Raw genomic sequence first — 15,945 nt, 5'->3', positions numbered from 1 at the left:
CAAAGTGCGTAAGAGTAAACATCTCAACATAATAAAAGCTATTTATGACAAACCCACAGCCAATATATTCCTCAACAGTGAAAAGCTTAAAAGTCTTCCCACTAAAATCTGGAACAAGGCAAGGATGCCTACTCTCACCACTTCTATTCAACATAGTATTGGAAGTCCTAGTCACAGCAATCAGACAAGAAAAAGAAATAAAAGTTATCCAAATTGGAAGAGAACAGGTAAAATTGTCATTATATGCAGATGACATGATACACTATATATAGAAAACTCTAAAGACTCAACACAAAAACTACTAGAGCTGATAAATGAATTCAGCCAGGCAGCAGGATACAAGATTAACATATAGAAATCTGTTGCATTTCTTTACACTAACAATGAAGTATCAGAAAGGGAAAGAAAAAAAAAAATCCATTTTAAAATCACATAAAAAAAAAAAAAAAAAAGGAATAAACCTGACCAAAGAGGTGACAGACTTATATGCTGAGAACTGCAAAACACTGATAAAGGAAACTGAAGATGATTCAAAGAACTGGAATAATATCCCATGCTCTTAGACTGAAAGAATTAACATTGTTAAAATAGCCATACTACCCAAAGTGATCTACAGATTTAACTGCAATCCCTATCAAATTACCCATGATGTTTTCTCACAGGACTAGAACAAATAAGCCTAAAATTTATATGGAACCATGGAAGACCTGGAATTGCCAAAGCAACTCTTTTCTGAGGAAAAAGAACAAAACTGGAGGCATAACTCTCCTAGACTTCAGATAATACTAAAAGCTTACAGTAATCAAATCTGCATGGTACTGGCACAAAAACAGATGTATGGATCAGTGAAATAGAATAGGGAGCCCAGAAATAAAGCCACACACCTATAGTCAATTAATCTTTGACAAAGGAGGCAAGAATATACAACGGAGAAGACAGTCTCTTCAGCAAGTGGTGTTGGGAAAGCTGGAGAGCTGCATGTAAATTAATGAAGTTAGAATACACTCTCACACCATACACAAACTCAAAATGGCTTAAAGATTTAAATATAAGATATTACACCATGAAACTCCTAGAAGAGAACATAAAACACTCTCTGACATAAATTGTAGGAATGTTTTCTTAGGTCAGTCTCCCGAAACAATAGAAATAAAAGCAAAAGTAAACAAATGAGACCTAACCAAACTTACAAACTTTTGCACAGCAAAGGAAACCATCAACAAAAGGAAAAGACAACCCACAAATCTGGAGAAAATATTTGCAAATGATATGACTGACAAAGGCTTAATTTCCAAAATATACAAAAAGCTCATACAAGTCAGTAACAAAAAGACAAACAATCCAATCAAAAAGTGGGCAGAAGATCTAAACAGACATTTCTCAAAAAAAGACATACAGATGGCCAATAGGCACATGAAAAGATGTCCAACATCACTAATTATTAGAGAAATGCAAATCAAAACTACAATGAGGTACCACCTCACACTGGTCAGAATGACCATCATTAAAAAGTCTACAAATAACATGATGGAGAGGGTGTGGAGAAAAGGGAACCCTCCTACACTGTTGGTGGGAATGTAAATTGGTGGTGCAGCCTCTATGGAGAGCAGTATGGAGGTTCCTTAACTAAGAATAGAGTTGCCAAATGATCCAGGAATCCCACTTCTGGGCATATATCTGGAGAAAACTTTAATTCAAAAAGATACATGCACTCCAATGTTCACACCAGCACTATTTACAACAGCCAAGACATGTCAGCAACCTACAGAATGTCCATCGACAGATGAATGGATAAAGAAGATGTGGTGTATATACATGATGGAATACTACTCAGCCATAAAAAGGAATGAAATAATGCCATTTGCAGCAACATGGATGGACTTAGAGATTATCACACTAAGTGAAGTAAGTCAGGAAGAGAAAGACAAATACCATACAATATGACATACCTAAAATAACAGAATATAAAATATGACACAAATGTGTTTGCTTTGGCAGCACATATGCTATAATTGGAATACAGAGAAGATTAGCATGGCCCCTGTGCAAGAATGACATGCAAATTCATGAAGCGTTCCTTATTTTTTGGTTATGGTGGGGGATGGTTTGGGTGGGAGGAGGATAAATTAGGAGTCTGGGATTTGCAGATACTACTATACGCAAAATAGATAAATAACAAGGTCCTACTGTTTAGCACAGGGAGCTATATTCATTATTTTGTAATAACCTATAATGATAAACATGAAAAGACAAATATATATATATGTATAACTGAATCAATATGCTGCACACCAGAAACTAACACAACACTGTAAATCAACTATACTTCAATTTAAAAAAAATTGGCTATTGTCAAAAAGTAGCTGCCTCCTTGAGATGGAGTACATTACTTTGCAGTTTACCACAGTCTCTTCCACTTTTTATTATTTTCTTGACACCAAGGCCAAATTGTCAATTTTATCATGCTTGTCTTACTACTTCAAAGACAAATTAAGAATAAAAGTGGCATATCTCTTGTACTCATGTTCCCATTGAAAGTGAAAAAAAACCCACTTGTTTACTCTAAGTCTGCTTTATTCATTTATATTTCCTACTCTGCACCTGTATAAATTTGCAAATCCTGTTCTTTTTTGGTTTTATAAAGTTAGAAACCAAAAACTGGATAAGACAAGAACTAAGTTAGCCATTTATACCTTGAATTCAATATTCATCTTCTGAGGCTGAGCTGCACGTATAATCAAAATTAGGCACTTGCAAATTTAAAAAATATCCAAATAGTTTCATCAATCAAGGTTAAAAAATTTTGGATTGAGGGCAAAGCAAAGTCCATCATTTGGTCACTTGGCTCCATTTTCCCTACTATAGAACCAGTATTAAAATGGAGCGCGAAGAGTCACCAGCTCAAGTTTCCTAAGAGGGAAGACCAGGATCTGAGGATAATACACTGGGTACTATTCACAACTTGGAAGTACTCTTTTTTTTAAGAGGATACTGTGTAGGTTCCTATACAAGAGATACATGGAAGTAGGGGAATGGGTGACAAGCTGACAAATTTTTCCATAGAACCTAGGATTTCTCAAGTAGCTTAGCCTTGGGGACATACACAGAGGTCTTTATTGCAGGGGGTGGGGCGGGATGTAAAAAATGAATATAATTCCTGAGAATTAACTGCATCAGGTACAGTCTAACGGACTTTAAACGCTTTATATCATTTCATCATCAAAAGGTGTTTAGCCCCATTTCCTAGAGTGCCAGAGAGGACAAAGACAAAAATGGAGGCAGTGTGGGGGCCATAACATAAGTTTGTCTGGTTTTATCTACTTTTCTGCCTTAAATATGGTTCTGGCCCCAAAGCTCTTTAAACGCTACCACTCATTTTCTTAGCCACAATGTAATAAGGCTTCTAATAAGGGGTAAGACAGGGGCTCTCTTCTCTGAGGTAGATAAGGAAGTTGGGGATGCCTGGTGGGGGAAGGAGAAGTGAGACCACCACTGTCACAGCTGACACTGCCTCTCCCTCTCCTGTACTAACGTGGAGAGGCCTCCGAAACTACACAACCTTCCATGCTTTCTCCCCCAGAGAAGAGCCACAGTGCCTGCTCCAAAGGCACTGCAGACTGAGCTGTGTGAGGGTACTGGCTTTGACTTACACACTCGTGTATTAGACAACACGTGTGGCACAGCAGCTGGCACATGATCGACACCTTTTGATAAATGGATGTTATCACCCCCAAGAAAAGAGTCGGAAGCAGAAAAGAACCATCGAGCCTGGTCACAGAGAGAATGTTAGACACAGGTTATGGTAACTATGCGCAGGCTGTAAGTGGTACTTCCATGGCTACATATTGCCCAATTATGAGATCTCTTAATGGCTATCAATGAGATACTGGAAATTAAATGTGAAAAAAAAGGATAGTAGAAAGATCTGAAGTAAAAGAATTCTGAAAAGGGAGTCCAGTCTAAAGAGAATCCTTGCTGACTGAGCTTGGTAACCTGCAAGACTGCTAGTCCACGTGGCCTGCTAAACTAAACAGCAATGATTGCGTTACTCTATTAGATCAACAAGAAGAGAGACCATGGAGTTCACTGCTAGAAAATAACTTTTTAATAATTTTTAAGAATTTATGGGTACCTTTTTATGATGTTATAATTAAAATGAAAAGCTCTATTAGTATGTAAGGCCAGGACATGAAAAGATATTCAAGATCTAGTAAGAAAAAAGCAAGTTACAAAATAATATATGGTTTGATTTTGCCTTTTACCTTAAAAAGGTTAGTATGTGCATAGAAAATATGTGGAGTAACTTTCTGAGGGGTAAAATTATGGGGGAAGTTTACTCTCTTCATAGATGAGGGGATGCACGCTCTACAATATATGATTTCTGTAACATTTGAATTTTCTCTTACAATGAGTATGTATCATCTTTGAAACAGAAAAAATAATGTAAAAATGAAATGAAACTGAAAAGATTTTTATCTCCTAAAATTATCTTTATCAAAAAAGAAAAATAGTATTTAGTAATTGAATACAGTGTTTGAAAACCACTCTTTACAAGTCTAAGGCTCCTCAGAGGTCCTCTGAGAGCCAACACAGGACATAAGGGCAGGTGGTCTCCAAACATGTCCCCACCCAAACTCCTAAGGCTTAAGAATTTCACTTTCAATATTTTAATATTGAAGTTCTGCTGATAATAAATTTGAAAACTTCTGATCTAAAATACATGAAAGTAACTTATTTTTGAATGTTCCTCCAAGCATTTCCTGGGGTTCAAGTAGGTGCCCCAGGAATAGAGATGTGTTCTCCATTCTATTTCCTGAGTGCAAGATTTTGGTACCCAGCTTCTTAGTGCAAGCTTGGCTGCATTCATGAGCTGCCTGGGTAGAAAGGTGGTGTTCTATGCATAAGTTTCCTCTGTTCAAGAAGGCCAAGGCAGCAGGAAGCCTTCTCATTCCCCACAATCTGGCCAGCCTCAATGAATCATGGTTAGCCACCCAGAAGCAGAAGATTCAGGATCACCAGAGACTATTTTCAGATGAATGAGGACTCAAGCCCAAGTGATTAGAAATAAGTCAATGACTTTTTAAAGCAACTTTCTTGAAAGAGATGCTTTTCTTTGCAAAATTCTTTATTGTCACTGATGTTTCTTTAAATAGAAAGAGTATGGTGACCGCCTATACATTCTTTTTCCTGTTTTCAGAACTCTTTCTGTCACAGAATACTTAAGAAACCTTTTTGGAGGCTACCTGTATTTCTATAGCTTTATATTTTTAAAAGAAAAAAATCTGATTTTAGAAATATAAATGAAAGGCTTCAATATTTGAGCTATAATGTCTGCATCCTCTATAGAGTTAAAAGAATGCATTTTAAAAATCTTAACTTTTTTTCATTGGCTCTTCATTGTCTGTAATAACCAGGGAACATCTTTGAAATGAAATCCCTTTCCTTGTTTTGTTTATCCTTCCTGACTTTCAGTGATATCTTCATCTGGGTTCTTACTGGGCCGAAACTAATGTGGCATCTTCTGTTTACTATCTCATCTGTGCTTCTTGACTGAGGGTAGTGGAATCCATCTGTGAATTTCTGCTTCAGAACCAGCAGGGGGAGCTCACTTACACAGGAATCTAAACCCATCTATAAGGGTAAAGCAACCCAACTTTCTTCAGTAAGAATGGTCCTTTTGCACTGTGAATAAATTATCACAGGAAAAGCGGTAGATAATGGTGCTGAGATAAGGAGCCCTTGAGAATATAAGATCCTTACAGACCACGCAGCCTCAATGGCAAAGCTACTGCCCGTAGCAGGTGCATGCTCTGTCTGTACCTGTTTTTCAAGGCTTGGCTTGCTAAGCTGTACAGTTTGAGGTCCAGCGAGTCTGGTCCCTGGAGTAGCTATCACAATGCTGGTGAGCTGGGCCATGGGGAACGTTTTGGCTATGGTTGCAGTCTGCCCATTGACGACACGGACGGGGTGGATGGAATTCTGGGAGGTAGGGAGGGTTGTGGGGGTGAACTTGGTCAGCATGACGGGCCTCTGGATAAGCTGAGGAGCTGCAAGCATGGGAGGAGGTGCTGGGGCAATAGGAATGTTATTCTGGGCCACAGGCTTGGGTCGAACCTATGAAGAAAGAAAACAATTATCATATTACTTAAAGGTAATTCTCAAGTCCTATTTAAGTCTTAGACATTGTCAGATCTTCTATACTATATATGTGAAGTGGTATTCAGTACAAATACTTATTAATATTCATTTTGGTATTATTAATTCTATAGCTCTCAGGATAAATAATCTTATAAAAGATGCATCAGCTCTTAAGACGATCCAAATGCTACCCTAGAATGCAGTTATTCTTATTCCAAACCTTAGCTCCCTGTCCTATACCATGCTGCCTCTTCAGGCTGAGGTCAAATGCCTAATCCAGGGACTGGTCCCACCCAGAACTTGTGCCCAACATGGCAATAATGCTGCCAATGGCCTTAATACGTATTCTGAATATCTTCCTATCCACAGCTTCAGTTCACCCCCATTTCTGGTCCTCTAACTCTTCATTTTTGGCCACTCCTTCTCTAAATCTCCTTTGTAGATTCCTCTACCTCTGCCCAATCCAAAATGTAAGTATTTCTCAGGATTTTGCCCTGGAATCCCTTTTCTTTCCAATGTCCTCACTCCTCTTGGGAGCTCTCACCCATCCTATGGCTTCAATTACCATCCAGTACTAAAGACTTCCATGCTTATATCTCAGGACCGATATTTCCTGAACTTCAGAATCATACATTCAACTGCCTGTTAGACATATCTACTTGGAAATTTCACAAGAAGTTCAAAATCAGCATGTCTGAAACTCATCAACTTCTTCCTCCAACCCTTTCTTCTTCCTACAATCATCATCTCAGTAAATGGCCTTTTCTTACTAAATAAACTCCAGAATCATTCCTAATGCTTCCTACTCTACCTCTTCTTCCTAAATCCTTCTCAAATATGTCTGCTTTCTATCCTCATTGCCACTACTCTAGCTTGTGTCTGGCTTACTGAAACAGTGGCAGAAAACTGTGATTAAACACATGGGGTCAGCCTTGCCTGTGTTCAAATCCTGGTTCTACCACTTAGTTGTGTAACCTCAGATAACATACCTGATCTCTTGAAGCCAGTATTTTTCAAACTTTCTAAACTGTGAACCTGTGGGCAAAATCCTTTATCCTATGCATAAGGGTCTGACCTTCAGTTAACTCTCCAGATGTATACCCCTGGAAACCTAGTAAGAGCAAGAATGTCAACTATGTTAGCAGGCAACACTGCCTATGGTAAAAATGACCCCTTATTGCTAAATCAAATCTCAGTGGGGAGAATTAAAAATATTTGATGAGACACCATGCTTTGGACTTCCTAAAGTGGGGTGACTCATAACTGGGCACGTCCACTGCAGGGACTTTAAAAGCCATGCCTATGCAGTTGTTAAAAGATCTGTTGGGCTCCTGTGAGGCATAAGGCTTCTGTGCGAGGGTGGCTCTCCCACTTTCCTGATAAAGATCTCATTTCCCTGTACCTGAGCTATCCCTGGACAGCTGTAGACACTGCCATATGGACACTATAGGGTCTCCCACTGAAGAAAAATGTCTGATGCTGTCTTGCTGTCAAGCTCTAGTTTCTGTCCTATATCATTCCAAGCAGGCTGGTGTCAAGTGTGGCCCTTAACAGTCTTGTGAGTCTGAATATTTAGCTGCACCTAAGACAACCTTGCAGTGGTTGCTGCAGACACATAACAGGGAATACAATTCACACCATAACCAGTACTCACATACAGATATGTATCTATTCCTCTATAACTTCATGAGACAATACTTACGTGTTATGTACTCTAGTATTTCCTATTCTATTTTGCTTATTTTGTTTAAGAACTCTGCTTACAATCCACTAAATTAATTTCACAGCCTACTAATGGGTCATGACCCATCATTTGAAAAACACAGACTAAACCTTAGATTCCTCATCTAAAAAAGAGCAGTATCTGCTTTCACAGGGTTGTTGTGAGGATTAAAATAGATAACCCTCATAAAGTACCTAGTGCACTGTTACTGCTGACAACGTCCTAACTGTCCTTCCTGCCAGTCCTGACAATCTCCTAACTATTCTCCATGCAGTGGTTAAGAGGGAATTTTCTAAAACAAAAATCTGATCACGTCCAATACTTGTTTGAAAATAATTTAATGGATCTCCACTGTTCCTAGGAAAAGGGTCCAATTCCTATGTATCCTACAAGGTTCCAAAGGCTCTGGCCCAATGGGCTTCTCCAGCCTCAGCTCTTACTCCTGTGCTCAGCCACATGAAATCACCTTTGGTTCTTAAGCTTACATGCATCTCTCCACCCTGGACTTGCATATATGTTCTGCCCTCTGCCTGGGACTTTTTTTTTCTTCCTCCAAAATTCTCTCAGGTTAACTTCACTGGGATTTTGGGTCTAAGACTGAATGTCAATCTTTCAAGGAAACTTTCTGTAATAACTTTTAAGAATGAGTTGGGTGTCCTTCCCAAGTGTTCTCAGACCACAAAGTACTTCCCATAATGGACATGATAATTGCCTGTACATGTGTCTGAAGCTCTAGGAGGCAAAGAACTCTCCTGAAAACTGCATAACCTTCTCATAGCTAAGGTACTAAAGATTTATCTGATGAACAATCAAAATACTCTTGTATCATGTTAGCACTGTCCATTCCATCTCCAGAGGCAATTCAAAAATCACTTTTGGTCCCAAACTTCTTTTCCCTTCTCTATTTGCCTGAAAGCTGGGGCCTCAGATAGGAAATCCCAACCTTTCTACCAGGCAAGTCAACTCCCCTCAAGGTCCAGACTCGGGCAATCCTGACATTCTGCCATGAGAATGGTGAGTTCAGCCCAACTGATGGAAGAATACACTCAGGAGAATATGGGCAGGCAGAGTTGCTTGAGCCTAGGTAGAAAGTTCCCTGTGCAGTTTCCTAGTGTAAATCTTAATCAACAAGGCTTTGGGTTTAAGTATGATGCTCAATGCCATCACTTTCCAGAGCAGAACTGAGTACCTTTCAATGGTTAGTTTGGCTATTTTTCCTTCCTTACTCTCTTTGGCATATAGTGGGGGAAAAAAGTGATAACTACATTCCTTCCTCACTGGCAGGCAGTTTTGGCTAAATTCGTCCAGTAAGTTAACATTATAAGGTTTAAAATGGTGTTATCTTAATTATTTTAAATTTAGGAAATTTTCCTTTTTCTTACTTCTTTGGTCACTGCTAAGAAACCCAGATGATAAAACAAGCTTCTTCATAGTACAGAGATCAGCAGCTAGAATATTTAGCTAAGTGGGATCTGACAGATGAGCTGACAAGTGCATCACAGGCTGCTCAGAAAGGGCCCACGAGGATTTCTGTCCCACCTGACCCATCACTGGGCTTGTCATTCATTTACTCACCTGTGGAAGAAAGTTCGGACGTGGAGTGAGTCTAGGAGGGGGGATAAACTGTGGTACTTTGATGGGCTGAGGAGGTGTTGCCTGAACCTGCTAAAAAATGAGAAAGATAACTAAATCAGAGAGGACAATAATTATTCAGTATCAAAGCTAGGCATTCTTAAAGTATTTTCAGTATCATTATTCTCTGGATCAGACAATATTTTCTATAAGCTTTCATTGTAGAATTAATCATCTGAATGAATACTACCTACGAAACTGTTTTACTCTCCCACTTGCATGCCTTACCCCATGTGAACCAACCACATTTCGGTTTCCTTATTCACCTAATGTAGAACACAGCAGGCTCAGCAATCTTAGACAACTTCCTTTGACACTCATGAACTCCTGCACTCAGGCATTTTAAAAGTCAAGACTGGATTCAACGTAAAAATCAAACTTGCTGCCTAGAACAAATGGGCTATTTCCTAATACAGGAGCTTTATCTAACAGTGAATGGCTTTGTTCCTAGAGAGAATTTCCTAACTCTCAGTGTCTGGCTGAGTTGTCTGGTTACTTCTCTAAAGATTCCTGGGTAAGTAGTAAGCTTCATTTTAATGCTCTCTAGTTTCACTCACCACTAGTCATTATTTAAAAGCTACCAAGAGCTCTTAGCTTCCATCTTAGGAGCGTATGTTTAAACCACAATTTGGATATATTATCCCCAAGCTTCTGAGAACATCAGCTTCTAGATGGTTTTACCCTAGAAATTTCAAGAATGATTTTTGTTCAAGTACTTCTTCCTTCTGGGATCTTTTTTCTGATAGACCTTAGACATGAACACTGTTAATTTGTGAGTTTCTGGAATATTTTTAAAGTGTCCCAACTAACTCCAGTACTTCCTGGGTGCAATTTCAAGGAACAGCAAACTAAAAGAATTCAGCAGAGTGTTTTCCCCAAATTAGTAATATAGCACCAGAGAGCTTAAGCACTCAAGTTTCACAGGAATGACTGTGGATAAGATGGGGGAGAGATATGTGAAAACAGTGTGAATGCCTCTGTGAAGGACATTTCCCCCTCAAGTCAAGTCATACTTTGACCTCAGATAATGCCTGAAAGAGTTTTGGTCCTTGGTGTCAGGACACCTCTATAGTTACTTGAATAGACAGTAGGAATGCCATGTTCCCTTGTCAGCCCCAAAGGAGAATTTGGTATAGTAGGAGAGTGAGGGAGACTAGAAAATCCAGCAGAAGCATAAAATGGATATACTCTACAAATGCATATCCTGAACCCTCTCATGTGAGCACACATGAGTAGCAGCTGCTGGCTTACCAGAGTGACTGTGTTTTTTGCCACAATTTGGACAGCCTCTGCCCCAGGCCCAGTGACCTTACTAGACGTCTGGAGGTTGACTGGTGTGTTCTGCACATCAGTGCTGAGCACAGCCTTCTGACTGTTGATGGCGGTCACCATAGCAATGGTAGGTCTCTGGCCCACAACAGAGGCAGGCATGGTCGCAGTTGCTGCTTTCAAGACGAGAGGTAGTGTCTTTGTGGTAATCATAGAAGCTGTAGTTACAGTCTTCTAGGAGACACGGAGAACAGGTATTAGGACACTGAAGTGTGATCCCACTAAACAATATGCTCATCTCCAGAATGAAACAAAGCAATAATTCTCATAATCAGTCAAGTTTCTTGGTATAACAACATTTCTTTTGTGTACACAGAGCACAGTTCCTATTACAGGGAAAGGCAATCTATAGTTTGCCAGAGTTCTCAAATTTAGCTTCAAGTTCTAGTAATAACTACAGGCTAATATGGGCACAGGGTTTTTAACAAGGAAAGGGGTGGACTTACAGATACAGAATATGAGTGTACCTGTTTCTTCTGGTTTTTCTAATCCTTTGCTTTCTCTCAATTAATTTAAACTTTGTAGAAGTTGCAAATCAATGAGGTACAAACCATCTCTATCCTTAATTGCTACAACCTCATCAATATGAAGAAAGCTACCATATAATTCTGGTTATCGGCCTGCTGTGACACAAAAGCTGGGATAAAAGGACAGTGTCTTTTAATTTTTTTGAGTGTCACCCTGGAGAGGAGGAAGGGAAACTCATGTGAGAATTAGTATAATTTTTGCCTCAAAGACAGTAAATCCCAAACTCTGCATAGGAAAACCTATTAACCAACTAGTATAGTAAATACTGGCTCTTGATACCAAAGGGATATGAGTCACTACTTACAATCTTTTCTCTGGAGAACTGCTGCAGAAGTGATCAAAGACGCAGTAAGATGTGACAAGGTAGAAACAAACACCTGGGTTTCAAAAAGTCTTACAGATCAGAGTCTAAACTGAGGGGAGAGGACTAGACTGATGCTCCAGAAGTGCTGCTATGGCTGTGAAGCTGTATTTTTCTAGGCTTTATGTTAATTAAAGGAGTCAGTTACAAAACAAGAGAATATAAACAACCTCGTTACATGACACACACATCTATCCAGTGCCACTAGTCACTCAAGACAGAGACATTTCAGGAACATGAAAACTGATCTGGTCTAACCCGTTGGTTCTGATTTTGATATTATTCTACCTTTTTCTTCTTACTCTACACTTGCACTGTCCAATTTGATAGCTACTGGCCACATGCTGGTATTTAAATTTAATTAAAACAAAATAAAAAAGAAAACATCAGTTCCTCAATTACACTAGCCACATTTCAAGCATTCAACAGCCACATGTGGCTAGTGGCTACCAAACTGGACAGTGAGGAAATTTCCAACGCTGCAGAAAGTTCTACTGGACAGCACTTCCCTCTACCACGGAAAGGGACCCCACTCTCCCTAAAACAGATCTGGACAGATTGCTTTGTGAATGTCTAGTTCAGCATCTATGCAAGACCTCGTATATTAAGTTGTTTGCTTCTAGGTAATTTTTCCGCCTTAAACACATACACACATGTATGTATTATCTAATCTTTTAACATCTTTTTTTTTCTTCTAACCAAAAAAATGTAATAATCCGGCCTCATCTATCCCACAGCCTAATCAGCAATCCACCGATGCCTGTAATTAAAGGCACCCAAATCTGTTTCCTCTCCTCTAAGTCAACAAAACAGGATTTTATTCTCCTTGCCACTGTGCCCTCAAATGTGAAATGGGAGTAAAAGGGGAACACTGATAATTGTTTATTTTAGGAGGTAGCAGGTTGTCAACTGCCTATCAGTGATGAAAACCAAATGAAAGCTAAATGTTATTTATCATCAGAAACATTACAGAAGTATAGCAGCAAGGACTGACTTTACATTACCAGCCATTTTTAATAAGTGTTTTTAACCCAGTGTGATATTAGCTCTATCTTTCAATTTAAAACATTTAAATACAAAAAACTTTTGAAGTGGTGAGCAAGTCCCATCAGGTGGCGTTCAATGCTGGTGCCACTATGGGTTATGGAAGAAAAGCTCTAATCAGCAGAATTCACTAATATGGATTTTAGAAACAGTTGTGCATGTTGTTACTGTTTTAAAAGAGGTCAATATACTTTTGTTTGAAACATCCTTGGTTCAGGTAAGTCATTATCGATATTTTGAATAATCCTAAAGTGATTATTCTTAAAAAGTGAGTAAAATCTCAAACTCACCTGAATTCTATACTTACCATTAACTTCAACACTAAAAAAACACTGAAACCTAACAAGTTTGTTCACATCTTAGGTTAGCATTTTTATTCTACTTTATAATATTGAGTTGTAGCTAATTTCACTACATGTATCCTAGCATCTACATAACTCTGTACATACAAGCACAAGACTTGGTACAATATGCACAAATGAAAAGTTTTTGAAGAATACATTTGTTAATCTTTCACTGACACCAGGTATTGACACAGGTTTTGCTTAGATCTTCACTCTTAGTCTGGTCCTTATTCTATGTATTAGGAAACATAAACCAAACTCTTGAGTTTTGAGTTTAGATGACAAAAAAGAATCTAGAATTTTGATATCCAAGCCTAATGAAAACCTCTGAATTGTTCTGGCAGGAGGAAGAGAAGACACAGAGAGCAAAGGTGTCCGACAATAAAGACAATTGTTTTTAAGGAAGCTGTGATTAGTCCTTGGCTGACTGATGCTGTGCAAGTATGATCACCTTCAAGAGATGACAGCAGTTTCCCCAATTTCTTGAAGGGGTTCTTTCATTTTGACAAAACCCAAAACCCAAATTCCATGAAATTAATGCAGAAAACACCTGGCAAGAAGCAGTAAGAGTAAAATCCTTTTATTTACTTTTTTGCTAAGTTATTATTGTTTTTTTTTAACCTGCAAAGCATGAAGTATTGATTTTAAAAAGATTGACTCCCATCAATGTACAAATCAGAACTTAGAGGGATTGTCACTATGGGCCCTAATTAACTTCCACATCTATTTTAAACTACTCATTTAATTTTGAATGGAAGGTAACTGTTGTACAATCAAACAACTGCCAGTAGAACCCCCCTCTTTTTACTATAAGGGTTTATTTTGTTTGGTTTTATTAACTGCATGCTCCTTTACATTTGCATTACATCATTAAAAATGACAGGGTTGTGAATATAAGTTGAAGAGTATACCTGTATTCAACTGTTCTTTCGTTTTTTTCTGTAGATTGGAAAAATTTCAAAATATACATACAAGACTGGGTTGGAGTTAGCTAAGTAAAGGGATCTGGTCCCCGACTCCTCCATGCCTTGGTACATGCTAATCACTTGATACGGAATAAAAAACTTTCTCTTCCTAGCATCTCCTCCCTGCCCACACAGATTGCTAATTAACAGTCAATCCTTTCTGGACTTAAGATATTTAATATATGTCATATTATTAAAATTCCCACTCATCCTTCACTTCATGACCCTTTAATGACTCCCTGTAACTGCCAAGACCCCCAAAAGCTCTGCCACACATCAGAGAGCTTCCACAAGCTAGCCTTTCCCTTCCTTTCTGGCTTTATCTCCCTCTCCATCATTTCCTGGAATCCATGCTCCAGCCACATCAGCCTCCTTGCTACTTCCAGGGCATGCATTTACTTTTTTGGTCTATACTTCTGTTCACCTTGTTCTCTACACCTTGATGCTCCTCACCCTCTGCTCTGTCACTGAAATCTCATTTATCTGTCAAGGCCCTGGTCAGAAGCCACCTCCTTTATGAAGCACACTGACCCCTCTAATCAATATTACCATCCTCTGGTATTTCACAGCTCCTAGGTGGTACTTCCATTTATTCTTCTTTGTTAGCTGTTTATATCTTCCTCTCTTTCTCTAAATTTTTTTGAATTCTTGAAGACAGAAACCCTGTCTTATTTGTGAATTTATCCTCTACATTGCTTAGCACAGTGCTTGCATATAGTAGAGGATCAATGAATATTTACATAATGAATGAAAATAAGTATCATTGTATACCAGATTCTAGGCAGGGATCATTACTACCGCTTTGTATACTAGAAGCCAGCACACAGAGAGCACCCAATAAACACTTACTGGCAGTTTACTATAAAAACAAACCCCAAAACCTAGCGATCTTTTGGCTTTTAACACTAAACAAAACAAAATAACATAAAACACACTTAGCTAAATCAATTAAGCGTATGAGGTGGGCTCTCAGATGGAGAGATGCCACGTTAACACTGTTCTGGGGACAGCCCTAGGCCCTTCCTGTTACCACTCCAAAGCAGCACAGAACTCAGATTACCAGAGAGAAGAGAACAGCTATTGTACGTGTTACATGAGTATTTTCTCTGATTTGTGTGCTGTGGAATGGCACTAGAACAGGAAGTTTCCATGGGTTAAAAGAGAAAACTCCCACATACCAGGAAACAATGAATTATATACCACACTCCTTCCACACAAACACTTTTTGATCAAACTGTACTTTGGGAAGAGGGCAACCAATCCAACTCCATTTAAAACTCCAACAAAAGTAAACTGATAGGCAATCTTTTAGAAGAAATATAAATTCTGGTCAGAGGGCTCTTAAAGTCAGTTTGGATGCCTAATTTTCAATTAATCTTGGAGATTAGGATAAAAATGATGTAGGCTACTCTAGTTACCTGATTTACAACAGAGATTCCTCATTTTCCTTCTCTGGTGTTTTATATAATGTTGAGATTTGATTTCTTTTCTTTTCTATTTTTCATTTGGTATTGTGTGGCAGTATAGAAGACCAGCAAAAGGAGAGCTTTTCTCAGTCAGAATATGGGGGTTAAAATCTTGGCTCTACCATATACTACAAATATGATTTTAGGTAATTGCTTAATTTCTCTGTGCCTTACTTTTCTTTTCTAACAAACAGAGATAATAACAATAATAACAACAACACTGTCCTTACTAGGGTTGGGGTGCGAGCTGCGTACATTACACATGTAAAGCACTTAGGAGGGTGCCAGTACATAGTAACCTCTATAAATGTCAACGACTTAGTAATCTTCAGTATTTTTATAAGTAATGTGTTTTTCATTTGCAAAATATTGTATCTGAACCAGCCCAGTGTCCATAAACAGTGAATGATCAAGT

The 15,945-nt window shown here is 38.6% G+C and overlaps 1 protein-coding gene and 1 non-coding gene across 11 annotated transcripts in view; one reads left to right on the top strand and one right to left on the bottom strand.

The window, feature by feature from the left end:
- The window catches only part of PHF21A (PHD finger protein 21A), a 171,536-nt gene that overhangs the window by 30,419 nt on the left and 125,172 nt on the right, over positions 1-15,945 (bottom strand). For 8 of the 10 annotated variants that reach the window (XM_064492410.1, XM_064492411.1, XM_031459729.2 and 5 more), the window contains 3 exons: positions 10,745-10,996; positions 9,437-9,526; positions 5,821-6,114 (listed from right to left, as the gene is read on the bottom strand). In XM_064492410.1, the coding sequence (XP_064348480.1) occupies positions 5,821-6,114; positions 9,437-9,526; positions 10,745-10,996 (636 nt within the window). The remainder of the gene's footprint in view (positions 1-5,820; positions 6,115-9,436; positions 9,527-10,744; positions 10,997-15,945) is intronic. The other 2 variants (XM_064492412.1, XM_031459737.2) reach the window with 2 other exon arrangements.
- Positions 1,983-2,086, top strand: LOC116155530 (U6 spliceosomal RNA). The gene has a single exon (XR_004139416.1). It is a non-coding gene; the product is annotated as a U6 spliceosomal RNA (small nuclear RNA).

The sequence above is a fragment of the Camelus dromedarius genome, chromosome 12 (genome assembly GCF_036321535.1).
Source record: "Camelus dromedarius isolate mCamDro1 chromosome 12, mCamDro1.pat, whole genome shotgun sequence".
In the NCBI taxonomy this organism is placed as follows: Eukaryota; Metazoa; Chordata; class Mammalia; order Artiodactyla; family Camelidae; genus Camelus; species Camelus dromedarius.
This window is presented reverse-complemented; position numbering and strand designations above follow the sequence as displayed.